Source organism: Trichechus manatus, unplaced genomic scaffold, assembly GCF_000243295.1.
Source record: "Trichechus manatus latirostris isolate Lorelei unplaced genomic scaffold, TriManLat1.0 scaffold00130, whole genome shotgun sequence".
In the NCBI taxonomy this organism is placed as follows: Eukaryota; Metazoa; Chordata; class Mammalia; order Sirenia; family Trichechidae; genus Trichechus; species Trichechus manatus.
This window is the reverse complement of record NW_004444066.1, coordinates 6211097-6228342: the sequence shown is the minus strand read 5'-3', so window position 1 is coordinate 6228342 and position 17246 is coordinate 6211097. Positions and strand designations below refer to the sequence as shown.

Sequence of the window (17246 nt, the reverse complement as noted above, 5' to 3'; positions counted from 1 at the left end):
TCTTTTCCAAATTTATAAATCCTTTGAATTCATCTAGTCTCCTTCCTAGAGGTATTCCGTATACAGCCCACCGGAAGTGGCTTCCAAGAAGTCGTAAGTCTGAATCCCTGATAGGGGTAAGAATGAACCAGCCTGTACAGGTTCAAGCGACTTCACTCTAATGTCACAGCTTCTTGATTCTCCCAGATTCCATTTTTGTAGGGAGAGAGCCCTGTTTTCTTTTTCCAGATGGTAAGCTTGGGGTGAGTTAGAAGTGCTTGATTAAACTTTACAAATCTGCATTTTTAGTAGCCATTTTTGTTTCTAGCTACAACGGAGATGGATGGGCTTGTTATTTTTGGTTATAAAACCCAGGAGCATGGGAGGGGGCTGCTTAGGAGACACACCCAAAGAGACAGACCAACCTTTCTCAGGGAGCTGGGATTTGTGCCACTGCCTCAAACTTACTGCTTCGTGTAGAACACCAGATAATAAGCAACCAAGACTTGGCCTTTAGAAGTCAGTGGTATAAATAAGCTGGAAAAGGTTGAAGGGAAAAAGCCAGTGAACGTGTAAGCAGAGCATTATATGGAGCCATTGAAAAGGACAAAAAGCAAAAGTAAAAAAGCAGCAGATGGAATCTGGCCCCACATGGCCTTGCCAAGCTAACTCTGAGAAGCGCTGTGTGGAAAGTGTTCTCTTTATGTTCCCTGAAGCATTCATGGCATTTTCCAAGCCAAATACTCTGGCCGTTTCTATGGCTCTTACAAAAAGAGAACATAGCAGGGTTGGTGTGTTCCTTCCCGTCTCATTCTGCGTCCTTTTCTCAGCCTCCTGAAGAGAAATAAATCTCTGGCTCAAAATGGAGTTGTTAAAAAGAAAATGGAAAATAGAGAAAAAAATCAGTAATGAAAGAGGAGATGCTGACTAGTTCTGATTTTCCACAAAACAAGAATTTCTCTAAAGTAGAGTAAACGGTGTTTATTTTTTGTTGATTTTTCAATCAAATGGAATTGTTTAATTAAAAAAAAAAAAACTTATCTCTTTTCTTCTTAAGTACTACAGACAACCTCATTTTATCTCAGCAGACACCTAGAAACAAAACACTGGACCCACCAGAGAAAACTGGGTAATAAAAGCATCAGAAAGTCAAGTCAACTATGGGAGAATTACTGTTAGCTGGCAACTCTCAATTCTAAATGGAAGTGTCCCGAGCCTATTGGGTTTGACAAAAAGTTTCTTAGAACTGGGGAACTGGGAAAGTTGGACTCTTTTTAAATTCTATTCCAATTGTTTTCTGCATAGGGAAATTAAAATCAATGCATCAAATGAAGACCCAAAGAAACATTTAAAAACTTGTTTGACTAGTATTCAGTATGTGAGATTATTAAGTAATAACTTGTCCACCTAGTTAACCTTGTCCTGGAATATATATAAGTTATTTGTAGCCGCCACTGCTATAATATTTTCTGAAGGGTGCCAAGCCGTATGCAAGATCTTTTTGCTAAAGTCCAGACTGTCAACACTGATCTCGTCTTTTCTCCGCTTGCCCCCCACGCACACTTTTCGGGGTTTTAGGATAGCCCGGGGTTTGCTGTTTTCCCTCGAGGCCTCAAGGGTAACATCGCGCTTGGTGTTGCGGTCGAACATTCTGAAGAAGTTGTTGTAGGAGCCAGTCATGATGACGCTGTAAGGCACAGAGGAAACAGGGTGAGTGAATGCTACAGAGAGAGGCAGTAACATATCCCTGTGTGCCTTTCTGGCGCTAATGATACTGTACTGTGACTAGTTTATGGTAAACCAAACCCGCTGCTATTGAGTTGATTCTGACTCATGGCGACCCCATGTGTTACAGAGTGGAACTGCTCCATAGGATTTTCTTGGCTGTCGTCTTTATGGAAACCGATTGCCAGTTCTTTCTTCTGTGAGGCCACTGAGTGGGTTGGAAACCCCAACCTTTAGGTTAGTAGTTGAGAGCAAACCGCTTGTACCACCCAGGGACCTAGTTTATGGCACCATAGTTTTATTATTAAAAAACAAAAGTTTATGGTAGCATAGTGTTATTATTTGAAAAAGACTTTGTAGTGTGACTGCTGGCTTCTCTTTGAGTCACTAAGAGCAATAAGCAGGGGTTGGTAATGAAGGAGCGTGATAAACTGCCTTGTTATTTATTTGTTTGATAGAGTCCTTTTGGTGCTTTGGCTCAGTAAGTAAGTCTAGAGGTTTTAATAATTTCATCCCAACCCATCTCACATCGGGATTGTGAGACTAGAATGAGGTTATGAAAGTTGACACATTTTGAAAACTAATCTAATGACTAATCATTGTACAAATGGAAAACACGGCTGCCACAGAGGGGATTCCTACCTCGTTTGGCCTCTAAAGCTTTATTGCAACCCCACAGTAGGAGAAAGGTTGAGAGCACTGTTCGCTGACCCATTGTGTAGCCTTTCCACTCTAAGAACTAGCTTTAAATTCAGCCTTTTCAGAAAACTTTTCTAGAAATGGATGTCATCATAGTCTAACTAGGGAAGAGAGCAAACAAATTTAAATTTTAAAAGGACTAGGGATGGTGAAAAGGGACGATTTTGTTGTAGACTGACAGATGGTTTCTATATTTTGCAAGAGTTATCCATTCTCAGGGGTATCTACAACAGATCAGGAGACCAGTGAATGCCAAAAGCCTTCCAGGAGCAAGGAACTGAATCTTTAATGGTGACATTTCAGACACAGTGACAAGCTGAGGGGGAGAGAGTGAGTCCTTGGACACAGGGATCTGATAGTGCTTTTCCAATAACAGCGCCTGGTGGCTGCCTCCTGGAGAGCTGGGCTCATTTCTGGGGTAAGCTCTGGCTGGTGAGTAAGTTGGGAGAACACAGTGTCCCATCTGTTCTGCCCGTGATTTTGGGCATGTAGAAAGGTGAAAGAAAGCTGACGAGATTGGGTCACAGCAAGGGAGACAAGTTTTGGGGCACTTTGTCAGCTGCTCCAGGCAAATTAATCTCCCGTGGATCGGCTGGTGGGTTCGAACCAATGACCTTTCAGTTAGCAGCCAAATGCTTTAACCACTGCACCACCAGGGCTCCTTAATCAAGGGTTAGATTTTGTTATTCTGGCCCAAGAAACAGATGTTTTGAAACGTTTTTCTCTACGCTAGAGAAAACTGTTATTACATTGTCAGGCACTGTGCTGAGTGCTTTACCTCTGAGATAATGTTTACATTTTTAGTTATCCCATATAAGGCATTTACAGATGAGCAGAAGTAACTTGTACAATGTCACACCGCTACTTAAGTGGCAAAGTTGGGACTCAAGCCTCCATCTGCCTGACTCCAGGGCATAAGCATTTAGCTACTTTCCCTCATTGTTTCCTATGCATGATGTTAGCTTCCCTCACCTATGACCTGAGTTCTTTTTTTTTAATTATTGTGCTTTAGGTGAAGGTGTACCGAGCAAATTAGTTTCCCATTCCATGGCTCATACACAAGTTGTTCCATGACATAGGCTGCACTCCCTGTAGTGTGTCAGCACTCTCCTCTGAGTTCCCCATTTCCATTTGTCTGGTTTTCCTGCCCTTTCCTGTCTTCTCATCTTTGCGTTTGGGCAGATGTCCTTTTGGTCTTATGTAGATGATTGTTCTAAGGAACATTTTCCTCACGTGTGTTATTGTTTATTTATAGGCCTGTTTATTATTTGGCTGAAAGGTAATGTCCAGGAATGGCTTCAGTTCCAAGTTAGAAGGGTATCTAAGGACCCTAGTCTTGGGGGTTCCTCCAGTTTCTCTCAGATCGGTATATCTGGTCTTTTTTATGAATTTGAATTTTGTTCTATTTTTTCCCCCCACTCTAACCAGGACCTTCTATTGTGATCCTGGTCAGAGTGGTCAGTAGTAGTAGCTGGGTACCATCTAGTTCTTCTGGTCTCAGGGTGGTGGAGGCTGTGGTTCCTGCGGTCCATTAGTCCTTCGGACCAACTCCTTGAGTCTTTGGTTTTCTTCACTCTCCTTTGCTCTGGACGGAAAAAGACCAATAGTTGTATCTTAGATGGTCGCTCACTAGCTTTAAAGATCTCAGACGCTACTCACCAAAGTAGGATATAGAGCGTTTTCTTTATGAACTGTTATGCCAACAGATGTTTCCCGAGACTATGGTCCTTAGCTTTCAAGCCCAGTAACTCAGCCCATGAGGTGTTTGGTTATGTCTAGGTTGTTTCCATGACTGTGCCCACTGTGTGCTCTATTATATATATGAATATACATGCAGCACATACAAATATGTGTGTAGAATATCCACAGCCAAATCTATATATGTACGTGGGGGTACTCCCACATCTATTCAGCGTACATATCTACCTATGTATCCACTCATAAATTATTGCTTGTTATTACTGTTGTTGCTGCATCGTATATGTTATAGTATTTACCTTCATTGCCTTTTGTTCTTGTGTACCTCTCAGTGTCTTCCCTTGACTTGGGTATGCTGTGCTGACTTCCCCCATAGTGTGTACTGCCTTTCCTTTCACCAAAGTTAACACGTGTCTATTCTCTAGTTAGTGATTTTTCCCTCCTTCCCCCTCCGGTCCCCGGTAACTATCAAAAAATGTTTCTTTCTGTGCATAAGCCTTTTCTCAACTATTTATAATAGTGGTCTGATACAATATTTATCTTTTTGTGATTGACTTATTTCACTCAGTATAATGTCTTCCAAACTCACCCATGTTGTGAGATGTTTCGTGGATTCATCATTATTTTTTACTGTAGTATGTCAGTGTGTGTATGTATTGCAGTTGGTTTTATCCATTCATCTGTTGATGGGCACTTAGGTTGTTTCCATCCTTTTGCTATTGTGAATAATACTGTAATGAACATGGGTGTGCATATTTCTATTCTTTTCACAGCTCTTATTTCTCTAGTGTCTATACCTAGGAGTGGGATTGCTGGGTCATATGGTATTTCTATTTCTAGCTTTTTAAGGAAGTGCCATACTGTTTTCCTTAGTGGGTGTACCATTTTACATTCAGATAACAACAAATAACAGGTAACAACAAATGCTGGTGAGGTTGTGTAGCGATTGGAACTCTTATACATTCCTAACAGCAGTGTATGAGTTCCAATCTCCCCACAACCTCACCAGCATTTGTTGTTATCTGTGTTTTTGATCAGTGCTAGTATTGTTGGGGTGAGATGGTATCTCATTGTAGTTTTGATTTGTATCTCTCTAATGGCTAAGGATTGTGAGCATCTCTTCACAGGTTTGTTAGCCGCCTAAATGTCTTCTATGGTGAAGTGTCTGTTCATGTCCTTTGCCTGTTTTTAAATTGGGTTGTTTGTCTTTTTGTTGTTGAGGTGTTGAAGTTTTCTATAAATTTTGGAGATACAACCTTGCTGGATTTGTCATAGTTAATGATTTTTTCCCAGTCTGTAGGTTCTCTTTTTACTCTTTTGTGAAGTCTTTTGATGAGCATACGTGTTTAATTTTTAGGGGATCCCAGTTATCTAGTTTATCTTTTGCTGTTTGTGCATTTTTAGTTATGTTTGGTATTCTATTTATGCCATATGTTAGGGCCCCTGGCATCGTTCCCATTTTTTTCTTCCATGATCTTTATAGTTTTAGGTTTTACCTTTAGGTCTTCGATCCATTTTGAGTTAATTTTTGTGTATGGTGTAAAGTATTGATCTTGCTTCATTTTTCTGCAAATGGATATCCAGTTTTGCCAGCACCACTTGTTAAAAAGACTACCTCTTCCCCATTTAATGAACTTCAAATCTTTATTGAAGATCAGCTCTCCATAGGTGGATGGATTTACTTCTGGGTTCTCAATTCTGTTCCATTGGTCTATATGTCTGTTGTTGGACCAGTACCAGGCTGTTTTGACTACCATGGCTGTATAGTAGGTTCTGAGACTAGGGAGTGTGAGGCCTCCTACTTTGTTCTTCTTCTTTAATAATGCTTTGCTTATGCAGGGCCTCTTTCCTTTCTGTACAAAGTTGATGATCAGTTTTTCCATCTTGCTAATGAATGATGTTGGAATTTGGATTGGGATTTGCATTATATTTGTAGATTACTTTGGGTAGTATTCACTTTTTCACAATGTTAAGTCTTCCTACCCATAAGCATGGTATGTTTTTCCATTTATGTAGGTCTCTTTTGGTTTCTTGCAGTAGTGTTTTGTAGTTTTCTTTGTATAAGTCTTTAATATTTCTAGTTACATTTATTAAGTATTTTATCTTTTTGAGGGCTATTGTAAATGGTATTGCTTTCCTGATTTCCTTTTTGTAGTTCTCTTTGTTGGTGTAGAGGAATCCAATTAATTTTTATATGTTGATCTTATACCCTGCCACTGTGCTGAATTCTTCTGTTAGTTCCAGTAGCTTTCTTGTGGAGTCTCTGAGATTTTCTATGTATATGATCATCCATCTCTGAAGAGAGATAGTTTTACATCTTCCTCACCAATTTATATGCCTTTTATTTCCCTTTGTTGCCTTAGTGCTCTAGCTAGGACTTCAAGTACAATATTGAATAAAAGTGGTGATAAAGGGCATCCTTGTCTGGTTCCTGTTCTCAAGGAGAATGCTTTCAGTCTCTCTCTGCTGAGAATAATGTTGGCTGTTAGTTTTGTATATATGCCCTTAACTATGTTGAGGAATTTCCCTTTTATTCTTGTTTTGATGAGTTTTTATCAAGAATGCATATTGGACTTTATCAAATGCCTTTTCTGCATTGATTGAGATGATAATGGGATTCTTGTTTGTTTTATGTGGTGGATTATGCTGATTGATTTTTAATATTTAACCATCCTTGCATACCCAGTATAAATCCCACTTAGTCATGATGCATTATTTTTTTGATATGCTGTTGTACTCTATTGGCTAGAATTTTGTTGAGAATTTTTGCGTCTATATTCATGAGGGATATTGGTCTATCATTTTCTTTTTTAGTGGTGTCTTTGCCTGGTTTTGGTATCATGGTTATACTGGCTTCATAGAATGAATTTGGGAATATTCCTTCCTTTTCTATGTTCCAGAATACTTTGAGTTGTATTGGTGTCAACTCTTCTCTGAATGTTTGGTAGAATTCTCCAGTGAAGCCATCAGGGCCAAGGCTTTTTTTTTTTTTTAATTACTTCTTCAATTTCTTCTTTTGTTATGAGTCTGTTCAGATTTTCTACCTCAGTTTGTGTTAGTTTGTGTAGGTAGTGTGTTTCTAGAGAACTGTTCATTTCTTCTAGGTTTTCAAATTTGTTGGAGTATAATTCTTCGTAACATTCTATTATGATCCTTTTTATTTCATTTGGTTCTGTTGTAATGTCAGCCGTCTCATTTCTTATTTGGGTTATTTCCATCTTCTTTTCTTTTGTCAATTTGGCAAGTGGTTTATTAATTTTATTAATCTTTTCAAAGAATCAACTTCTAGTCTTGTATTTTCTTGTTTTTCTGATTTGTTTATTTCTGCTCTAATCTTTATTATTTCCTTTCTTATCTTGGCTGTGGGCTTCCTTTGTTGTTCTTTTTCTATTTGTTTAAGTTGTAGGGTTAAGGCATTGATTTTGGCCCTTTCTTCTTTTTTGATGAATGCATTTATTGGTATAAATTGATCTCTGAGCACTGATTTTGCTGTGTCCCAAAGGTTTTGGTATGTTGTGTTTTTATTCTTGTTTGATTCTAAAGAATTTTTAAATTTTATTTTTAATTTCTTCCATTACCAATGGTTTAAGCAAGGTGTTATTCAGTTTCCATGTATTTGATTTTTTCCCCTCGTTCTTCCTGCTATTAATTTCTAATTTTAATAGTGTCGTGGTATGAAAAGATGCTTTGTTTTATTTTGATACTTTTGAATTTATTGAGGGTTGCTTTGTGGTCCAGAATATGGTCTATTCTGGAGAATGGTCCATGCACATTGGAGAAGAATGTGCACTATGCTGCTGTTGGGTGCATATTCTGTATATGTTTATGAGGTCAAGTTGCTTGATTGTGATGTTTAGATCTTCTGTATCTTTGTTGAGTTTCTTTCTAGTTGTTCTGTCCTTCCTCAAAAGTGGTGTGTTTAAGTCTCCTACTATTATTCAGGAATTGTCTATTTCTTTTTTCAATATTTATTGTTAGAAGTTGTTTTAGGTATTTTGGAGCTCTGTTGTTGGATGCATAAATATTTATCATGGTTATATCCTCTTGGTGGATTGACATTTTAATCATTATATAGTGCCCTTCCTTGTCTGTTATGTTGGATTTTGCTTTAAAGCCTATTTCATCAGAGATTAATATTGCCACTCCTTCTTTTGGTTACTGATTGCTTGATATATATTTTTTTCCTATCCTTTGATTTTTAGCTTGTTTTTTACCTTTGTGTCTAAGGTGTGTCTCTTGTAGGCAACGTATTGATGGGTCATTTTTTTTTTTTATCCATTTTGTTACTCTGTCTCTTGACTGGTGCATTTAACCCATTTACATTTAGTGTGATTATTGATAAGTATGCATTTGCTGCTGTCTTGTTTTTTTTGTGGTGTTGACGGTTTCTTTGTTGCACTTATTTTTCTGTACTGAATTCTTTTTGTTTATGGATTTTCTTTTCATTTCCGTTGTTGATTTTGTGTTCACTGAGTCTTTGTGTTTTTTCTTGTTTTTTATTTTGGTGAGTAGGTTTATTAATTTCCTTTGTGGTTACACTGAAATTTACCTTTATCTTCTTAAGTTTATAACAATCTGTTATATCTTGATATTGCCTTGACGTCTTCTCCATATGGAAGTACTGTTGTTGTTGTTACGTGTTGTCAAGTAGGTTCTAAGTCATGGCGACCCTATGTACAACAGAACGAAACACAGCCTGGTCCTGCGCCATACTCACAATCTTTGTTATGGTTGAGCCCATTGTTGCAGCCACTGTGTTGATCCATCTCATTGATGGTCCTCCCCTTTTTCACTGACTCTTTGCCTTACCAGGCATGATGTCCTTCTCCAGGGACTGGTCCCTCCTGATAATATGTCCAAGGTACGTGAGATGAAGTCTCACTATCCTTGCTTCTAAGGAGCATTCTGGCTATGCTTCTTCCAAGACAGACTTGTTTGTTCTTTTGGCAGTCCATGGTATATTCAGTATTCTTTGCCAACACCATAATTCAAAGGCATCAATTCTTCTTCAGTCTTCCTTATTCACTGCCCAGCTTTCTCATGCAAACGAGGTGACTGAACAAGGTACCATGGCTGGGCTCAGGTGCCCCTTAGTCCTCAAAGTGACATCTTTGCTTTTGAACACTTTAAAGAAGTCTTTTGGAGCAAATTTGCCCAATGCAACACTTTGTTTGATTTCCTGACTGCTGCTTCCATGGGCATTGGTGGTGGATCCAAGTAAAATGAAATCCTTGACAACTTCAATCTTTTCTCCATTTATTATGATGTTGCTTATTGGTCTAGTTGTGAGGATTTTTGTTTTCTTTATGTTGCGGTGTAATCCATGCTGAAGGTTGTAGTCTTTATCAGTAAGTGCTTCAAGTCCTCTTTGCTTTCAGGAAGCAAGGTTGTGTCATCTGGAAGTTCTATAGCTAAACCATTTATTCCCCTTTTTTATTTTGAAGTTGTCATCATTTACAGACTGACGTCTCTTATTCCCTGTTTTCAGTCTTGAAACTTTATTTTAGTTTTGAGAATTCTTTGTCTTGGTTGATATGTGGGTGGTGTTGTCATGTGTCTTAAACTCAGGTGGTTGTCTGATGTTGTTGGTCCTCTGTCCACAGGATTTCCTTTAATATTTCTTGTCTGGTTTGTCTGGTTTTTACAAATTCCCTTAATTTCTGTTTAAAAAAAAAAAAAAAAAACTAGGATATTTCCAGATAAATATTTTTTTTTATTGTGCTTTAAATGGAAGTTTACAGTTCAAGTTAGTTTCTCATACAAAACTTTATATACACACTGTTATGTGACCTTAGTTGCACCCCCCATATTGTGACAGCACACTCCTTTCCAACCTGGATTTCCCATGTCCATTCAACCAGTTCCTGTCCCTTTCTGTCTTCTCATCTCGCCTCCGCACAGGAGCTACCCATTTAGGAAGGGTCCTAATTTTGCCATCATATTTGAGAGATAATTTTGCTGGATATAGAAATCTTGGTTGGAAATTTTTTCTTTCAGGGTCCCATTGCCTTCTTGCCAACATGGTTTCTGCTGAGAAATCAGAGCTTAGTCTTATTGATTCCTTTTTGTAGGTGACAGTTCTTTTTTCCTGAGCTGCTCTCAGGATTTTTTATCTTTGGTTTTAGAAAGTTTGATTATGATATGTCTTAGTGACTTTCTTTTGGGGGTCTATCCTATATAGTGTTTGTTGAGCTTCTTGGATAGATAGCTTCTTGTCTTCATGATATTAGGGAAGTTTTCTGCTAGCAAATCTTCAAAAAAATTTTTTTTGTGCTTTTTTTTGTCTCATCCTGTTCTGGAATTCCTATCACGTGTAAATTATTCCTCAGTAGGCTTTCTTCATTTTTTCTTCATTCTTTTTTCTGAATGTTCCTCAAATAAATTTGTATCAAGGAATTTATCCTCTATTTTGCTTATTCTGTCTTTCATTGATTCAAATCTACTCCTATGTCCTTCCATTGACTTATATATTTCTGAGTTTTTATTGTTAACCTTCTAGTTTCTAGTCGTTATTTTTGTATAACAACTAGAGAGTGGGGAGAGGGGGAATGTACCCCTTTGGCTAGCAGATGTGGGTGCCCGGGCACTTCTTGTCTGCTGCAGCCAGCAGTTGAGACCTGCCCCCGACCACGTGTGAAGGCGTTGCTGCCCAGGGTCTGGTCAGGTGTGGGACGTCTCGCCAATACTCCACTGATCCACCGCCTCGTGCATGTCACCTACCCTGGAGGTCAGAGACCACCACTAGTGCGTATATTTGATTCTGGATTCTGGCTCCCTCCCTGCTCTGTTGATGGCAGGATCCCTGGAATTCCTGCCCTCCTTTCTGTGTTTTCCTTCCTTACCTTCCTTAGATTCGCCTCATGATCCACTCAGCCTGCTTCTCTCTGGGTGTGTCTATATAGTTTCTCTGTCTCTTATGGGCATGTGATGAAGTTGTCTTCCTGTGCTCCTTGCCCAGGGTCACTACTGGCTTTGTCTCAAGATGGCCACATTTATCTGGGATGGCTGGCAGAGTCCCTCTGCTCCATTTTACTCCTCTTTCACTTTGTTCATTTTTTTCTTCCAGTCAGTGTTCTATTCAATTCCTCATCCTTCCTTTTTAATGTTCAAGGTTCCAGGTTTGTTACTGCTTCACTTGGTTTCTTTGGTCTTAGCTGTACAGGGATGCTATGGTGCATCTGACTAGTCTGCTGTCTTGGCTTTTCCCCCCTGACGTGTCTTAAGTAAGAGAAAGTCTTTTCTGGAAAAATCTCAAGATTACCTAAGCCAAACCTCTAGCTGTGGGACATTAGGGTGGGGGAATGTGAGGATTAAACGAGTCGGCTGATGAAGACTGTGGGCTAGAGCAGGGCTTCTTAAGTGGTAGATGTCCATTTTCTAAGCTGATTTTCCAACAGCAAATCAGTCTTTTATTCAACAGATATTTATTGAATGCCTGCTATGTGCTTGGGATGAGCAGTGAACAAAATACCCTTGTGGTGCTTTCATTTTCCAGTTCTAATGTTATGAAAAGACTGTTGACCTTAGGACTCAAATTCAAAACTTCTTAATCTTGCCTCTATACTTTCTAGTTTATGAGCTTGGGAGGGTTATTTTACCTCATTGAGTCTCAGTTTCCTCAACTGTAAGATTGGGGTGATGAAAACAATCCTGTGGGATTGTGGTCAGGTATCAATAAAATGGTGGGCATGAAGGTGCCTGGTACATAGTAGGTGCCTAATAAGTGTAACTTTAAAGTCTAGGCTAGGATAGAGGGGAGGTTGGTGCAGTGGTGCCAATAGATGTTCTGGTTTTCTTGAACAATAAAAGAGCTAGTGCTGGCTTCCTTTTCCCTTGGGGGTTTTTGTGCATGGGTCACAGTTGCTCTCTCTTCACTCTGCCCTGTACCAGCTGTATGGTGTGACTTGAGCCCTTGGCCATGTGATGATTCCTCCCAGGCCTGCTAAGTTCATTTTGGTTCAGTGGCAAAGAAAGCCAAACAATGAGAGACAGCTCAGGTTCACTAAAAACTCAGATCTCTGTGGGCTGCCTTGCTATGGAGGTCCAAGCACTGTCCTTGGTGCTGCCGTCTTTAAGGAACTAAAATCAGTGCCTGGTAGCCTGCATTTAGTTCTTGAGAAGTCAGAGAATCATCTGTATTTGTCAAACTAAAAATGAACTATTGGGAGGTGATATGAAGTATTGTTGAAATCAAAGGCCTTAAAACACTAATAAATCACTTTCAGGGAATGTAATAAATGAGGCTGACTAAAATGCAGCTAATGAACCACTGGGATCTATGGCCAGGTCTACACTAGCAACTTCAAAGGATAATTTTAGATCTAGAAAGCACACTTCAACTGCAGTAATCTCAGCTGCTCAGGCTGGAATTTTCCAGTAGATTATTAGTTATTTTCATTTTAGGCATGTTAAACTAGCTCTGAAGGTGTCTTGTGCATAAAAGATAGGACTTTCTGGTTGACTTAAATCGTCACCTGTGCCAGTCCTGAAAGAGGATTCCAGAGTCTCACTACACCCTTCCCTCCTTTACAGGACTGGCCTCAAGAGTCACTCAGCGACCCACAGAATACATACCTGGCCAGGCCTGGGGGCCCAGTTTTGAGCTCCCTTCATCTGCACCCCACTTGTGATAAATTGCCCAGGGCCTCCACAGGAGAGGACCCACCTTTGGAATGCTCCCAGTCTCAGAACGTGCCTTACCTGTCTGACCCATTCCACACACACTCAAATTTATCAAAAATGCAGTCGTTTTCATAGAGGGAGCACAACTTGCTGCGGAGGTAGTCATGAACCTGGGGGGAAAACACATGAAGATCAAGCCAGTCAATTATCATTTCAAAACTTGGTTGTTTCTGCAGACACCTCCTGATGAGAATTGTTAATTCTTTCAGTGTACAAATGCCTCAGATCAGATGGCCCTGAGTCTGAATCCGGGTCTGGCCTTCTTGAGCTGTGGGACATGAAGATGGGGATGGTGAACTTCTCATGTGGTTGGTGTGGGGATTAAACCAGTTGGCTGATGTTGACTGTGGTCTACAGCAGGGCCCGTTAAGTGATAGATGCCCATTTTCTAAGCTGATTTGCTGACATGCATTAGAGGACACCATTCATTCAGTCTTCTACTCAACAGATATTTACTGAATGCCAGCTATGTGCTTGAGATGAGCTGTTCTTTTTGTTGTTGATGTTGGTTGCTATCAAGTGGGCTCCGACTCATGGTGACCTTATGTATATAACAGAAGGAAACATTGCCCGGTCCTTGGCCATCTTTATGATCTTTGATACATCTGAGCCCATTGTTGTGGCTACTGTGTCAATCTATCTCACTGAAGGTTTCCTTCGTTTTTTCTGACCCTCTACTTTATCAAACATCACGTCCTTTTCTAGGAATTGGGATGAGCACTGAGCAAAATACACTCGTGGTGCTTTTATCTCAGTGTTGGAGGGAGAGACTTTATAACCAAGTAAATACGTAAGATGTTTTAGATGGTGATAAAATTATAGAACAAAAAAGCATGGACAAAGAGATTGGGAGAGCTGGGGGTATTATTTTATACAGATGAGCAGCTAAGGCCTCACTTGATAAGGTAATGTTGGAGCAGAAACCTGAAGGAAACGAATAAGCCATAAGGATATCTGGGAGAAAGGCTTCCCAAGCATAGGGTACAGCAAGTACAAAGGCCCAGAGGCAGGAGTCCTGGAGCTGGTGAAGTACAGGTGGGTGGTCAGAGTCTGGTAGCAGATGACCAGTTCATAGGCCTTTTATTCTGAGTAAGGTAAAGAGACATCACAGAAAGGATCACTCTGCCTGCTGTGTTGTAAATAGATTGAAAAGGTACATGGTCAAAAGCCGGGAGACCAATTACCAATTATAATCTGGGTGGTAGAAGGTAGCTTGGACCAGGGTGAGAGCAGTGGTAGGAAACGGTCAAATTCTTGATAGGTTTGGAGGTACAGCTGACAGGACTTGCTGATGGATCAACTGTTAGGTGTGGAGAGAAAAAGAGGAGTCAGAGATGGCTCCCAGATCTTTCTCCTGAGCAAGCAAAAGCATGGAGTTGCCAGGTTCATATTTGGGCATGTTAATTTTGAGATGTCTATGCAATGTGATGTCGGATAGACTCTAACGTGACAGATGCAGTCCTCTGGTATGTGGCAATCCTCTCCTGAAATAAGAAGCAAGGTGAGAGTGAGGAGTGGGAGGTGAATGGTTGGGAAACCATGTGGGAGTACTGGAAGGTGCTGAGGGCCTTACTTGAGGTTGGAGGACACGAATTTTAAATGAGATTGGTTAGCATGGTTGGGTGTTTTTTTTCAGATACATTCAGCAACTCAGGTGTAGATGTCAAATATGCAGATGAATAAGGTTCAGAGGGTAGTAACCCAGTTCAATGTTTCTGGCCGGGGGAGGTGGTAATCCTTCCTGAGCCCATTAGTAGAGTGGTAATAATAATGGACATGCATGATATGCTAGCTTGTTATTACTATGTGCTTTATGTATAAAATCTCAATCTCTGAAACTATATGTATAAAATCTCAATCTCTGAAACTATCTGATCATGTAGATACTATCATTCTCTTTACTTTAATGGAGCATGAAACACAGGGAGGTGACATCACTTGTCCAAGTTCACACAGGCAAGTAAATGACAGAATGGGAACTGAACCAGGGTATTTGGATTTGGAGTGCACACTCTTAACTCCTCTAGCAATCTTTCTCCCACTTGCTCTATCTCATTAGCTTCACCTTACTGGGATCTCAGTCCTAGACAAGAGATGTGATAATGAGCTCAAGTGAGGCCCAGAGAGGGAGAGACAGAACTGGGTGAAGGCAGAGGGGGCCTGTTAGCAAAAGTGCTGTTTTCCAGTTTGTTGAGTTTAAGAGTGATGGCATGATCTTTTTTTTCCTGTAACCTGAGCCCCTTCTCCTCCCTTGACCCCTGAGTTCTGTTGGATGCTGAGCTCGGAGGCTCAGCTGTATGCTTGGTATTGGGCAATGGAACGAAGTCAGCTTCATCTCATGTTCGATGAGATGGTTTGGGTTATTTGAAAAGCTCTCTGAGTTATCTGGACAGTGTAAGTGTTTCTAACTCTGCAAATTAATTCCCCCACGTTTATGTGTCATTCCCAAACAGTTCTGGGCCCTGTCAGGGTAAATGCTTGCTTCAGTGCTATGATAGTGAGGAAATATGTCTGTGGCAGGACTTTTGGCATTGTTAGATGCGGGAGTGGGATGCAAGGGTGAGGCCCATGTCCTGTGCTTGTGTCCCTGATATAAATTAACCCATTGACCGCCCCTCACTCTCCTGCCCCTATCACCTTCTGAGCATATGGAAACTGGCTCAGGGCTGATCTAGGAGGCCATTTTTGCTTGTAGGTGGGAAAATCTCTGTTGTTCTTTGTTAAGAATCTTTGAGCAAAGAAGAAGAGAGAAAAAAGGGGCTGATTTTTGGGTCTTGACCAGGGATTTGCAAATTTTTTAATAAAGCGTCAGATCGTAAATACTGAGGCTTTGTGGGCCATAAGTCCTCAGTCACAAATACTAAACTCTGTTGTTGCAGCTTAAAAGAAGTGACTGATACTATGCAAATGAATGAATGAGACTGTATCCCAATAAAACTTTATATACAAAAAACAGGTGGTGGATTGGATTTGGCCTGCAGACCGTAGTTTGCCAACTCCTGATCTTGACTGTTATTCCTCCTTCCCTCAAAGCAGCACAGACTATGTCCTTGGAAGAAAGTGATGGAGAGTTAAGGGCATCAATTACGGGTTGAACTTCTCTTCTGATGGCTGGAAGACCTTGCTCTCAAAAATTAGGCTCCTTTCTAGAAAGAAAGTCTGATTCCTGCCTTTTCTTGACTTTACCATTGACTTGCTTCTGGGCTCTGAGTAATAGAGCGAAAGAGAGAGAGAGCAGTGGGGCTTCTGAAAGGGAAGGATACCGAGTTGGGAATTAGCCCAGTGGGAAATAAAAGCCAAATCTGTTATCCTGGTATTCCAGGCTTTCCACATTTGGGGGGAAAAGTTGAGCAAAATAGGCCCTACATTTTCAGCCTTAACCTTCCTATTCCTTCTTCTCCTCTGTTATGGGGCACTCTTAAGGCAAGGCACAGATATGAAGGCTCTAACAGGGAGAGATAAGTTTTAAAAACACTTGGTTAAATGGGTTTCTATAATGCAGGGCTTTACAGAGCCATGAGATTCTTAAGTAAAATTATATGAGGGAGATAGAGTATTACTTCACTATAATCACCCAAGGTTTTTTTGTTTTTGTTTTTTTTTTGGTGAGAGAAGTAGCAAATATTATCTTCAAAATTAAAATTTTGACAGGTAGACTGGAAGCAGAGCAGTAAAGTTTATAAATAGGGCAGTGGCATGCCTTTTAAAGGCTGGCTCAGTCTTCTGCCTTCTTTACGAACCCTTCTTGATCCCTCACCATTCACCTTTGGCATTTTATCTTATAAAGAAACCACAGGTCAGTAATACGTGCGAAATGTGTGCTTTGGAAACGTGGGCCCGTTAGCATGAACTACATTCTCCAAACTCCATAAATAATTCTTGAAAGATACAAGGCAGGAAGAATTAGAAATAAAACCTAGTCTGAACCATTATTTTCCCCTCCCTAGCACCCAAGTTCCAGGGAGCTCCTGCCTACTTCCAATTGAGGGTATTTGAAGGAAAAGAACATCTGCTATGAAGGTATGCTGCATTTATGTTCTGTTCTTAATTTAAAAAATCCCCTTAGGCAAACCAAACAGACCCTTCTCCACCACAGGAGAGAATCAGGTAAGAGATGTATGCAAGAGAGATCTACAGAGTGGTGCAAGCGAGAATTTAAAACTCATCCTATCTGATGCTTCTTTTTTTCTATTTTTCTTTTTCTGTTTGTTTATTGTTGTAGTTTAAGTGAAAGTTTACATTTCAAATTAGTCTCCTATACAAAAATTTATACATACGTTGTTGTGTGACCTTAATTGCTCTCCCTATACTGTGACAGTACACTCCTCCTTTCCACCCCTGATTCCCCATGTCCATTCAACGAGCTCCTAACCCTCTTTGCCTTCTCATCTCACCTCCGGACCGAAGCTGCCCGCTTAGTCTCATGTATCTACTTGAGCTAAGAAGCCCATTCTTCACGAGCA

The 17246-nt window shown here is 40.2% G+C and overlaps 1 protein-coding gene across 7 annotated transcripts in view; it reads right to left on the bottom strand.

Moving 5' to 3' along the window:
- Nucleotides 1–938: 938 nt before the first annotated feature.
- The window catches only part of PPP2R2B (protein phosphatase 2 regulatory subunit Bbeta), a 566434-nt gene continuing 550126 nt past the window's right edge, over nt 939–17246 (bottom strand). For 5 of the 7 annotated variants that reach the window (XM_004384934.2, XM_004384935.2, XM_004384940.2 and 2 more), the window contains 2 exons: nt 12802–12893; nt 939–1666 (listed from right to left, as the gene is read on the bottom strand). In XM_004384934.2, the coding sequence (XP_004384991.1) occupies nt 1387–1666; nt 12802–12893 (372 nt within the window). In that variant the 3' untranslated portion in view covers nt 939–1386. The remainder of the gene's footprint in view (nt 1667–12801; nt 12894–17246) is intronic. The other 2 variants (XM_004384933.3, XM_004384937.2) reach the window with 1 other exon arrangement.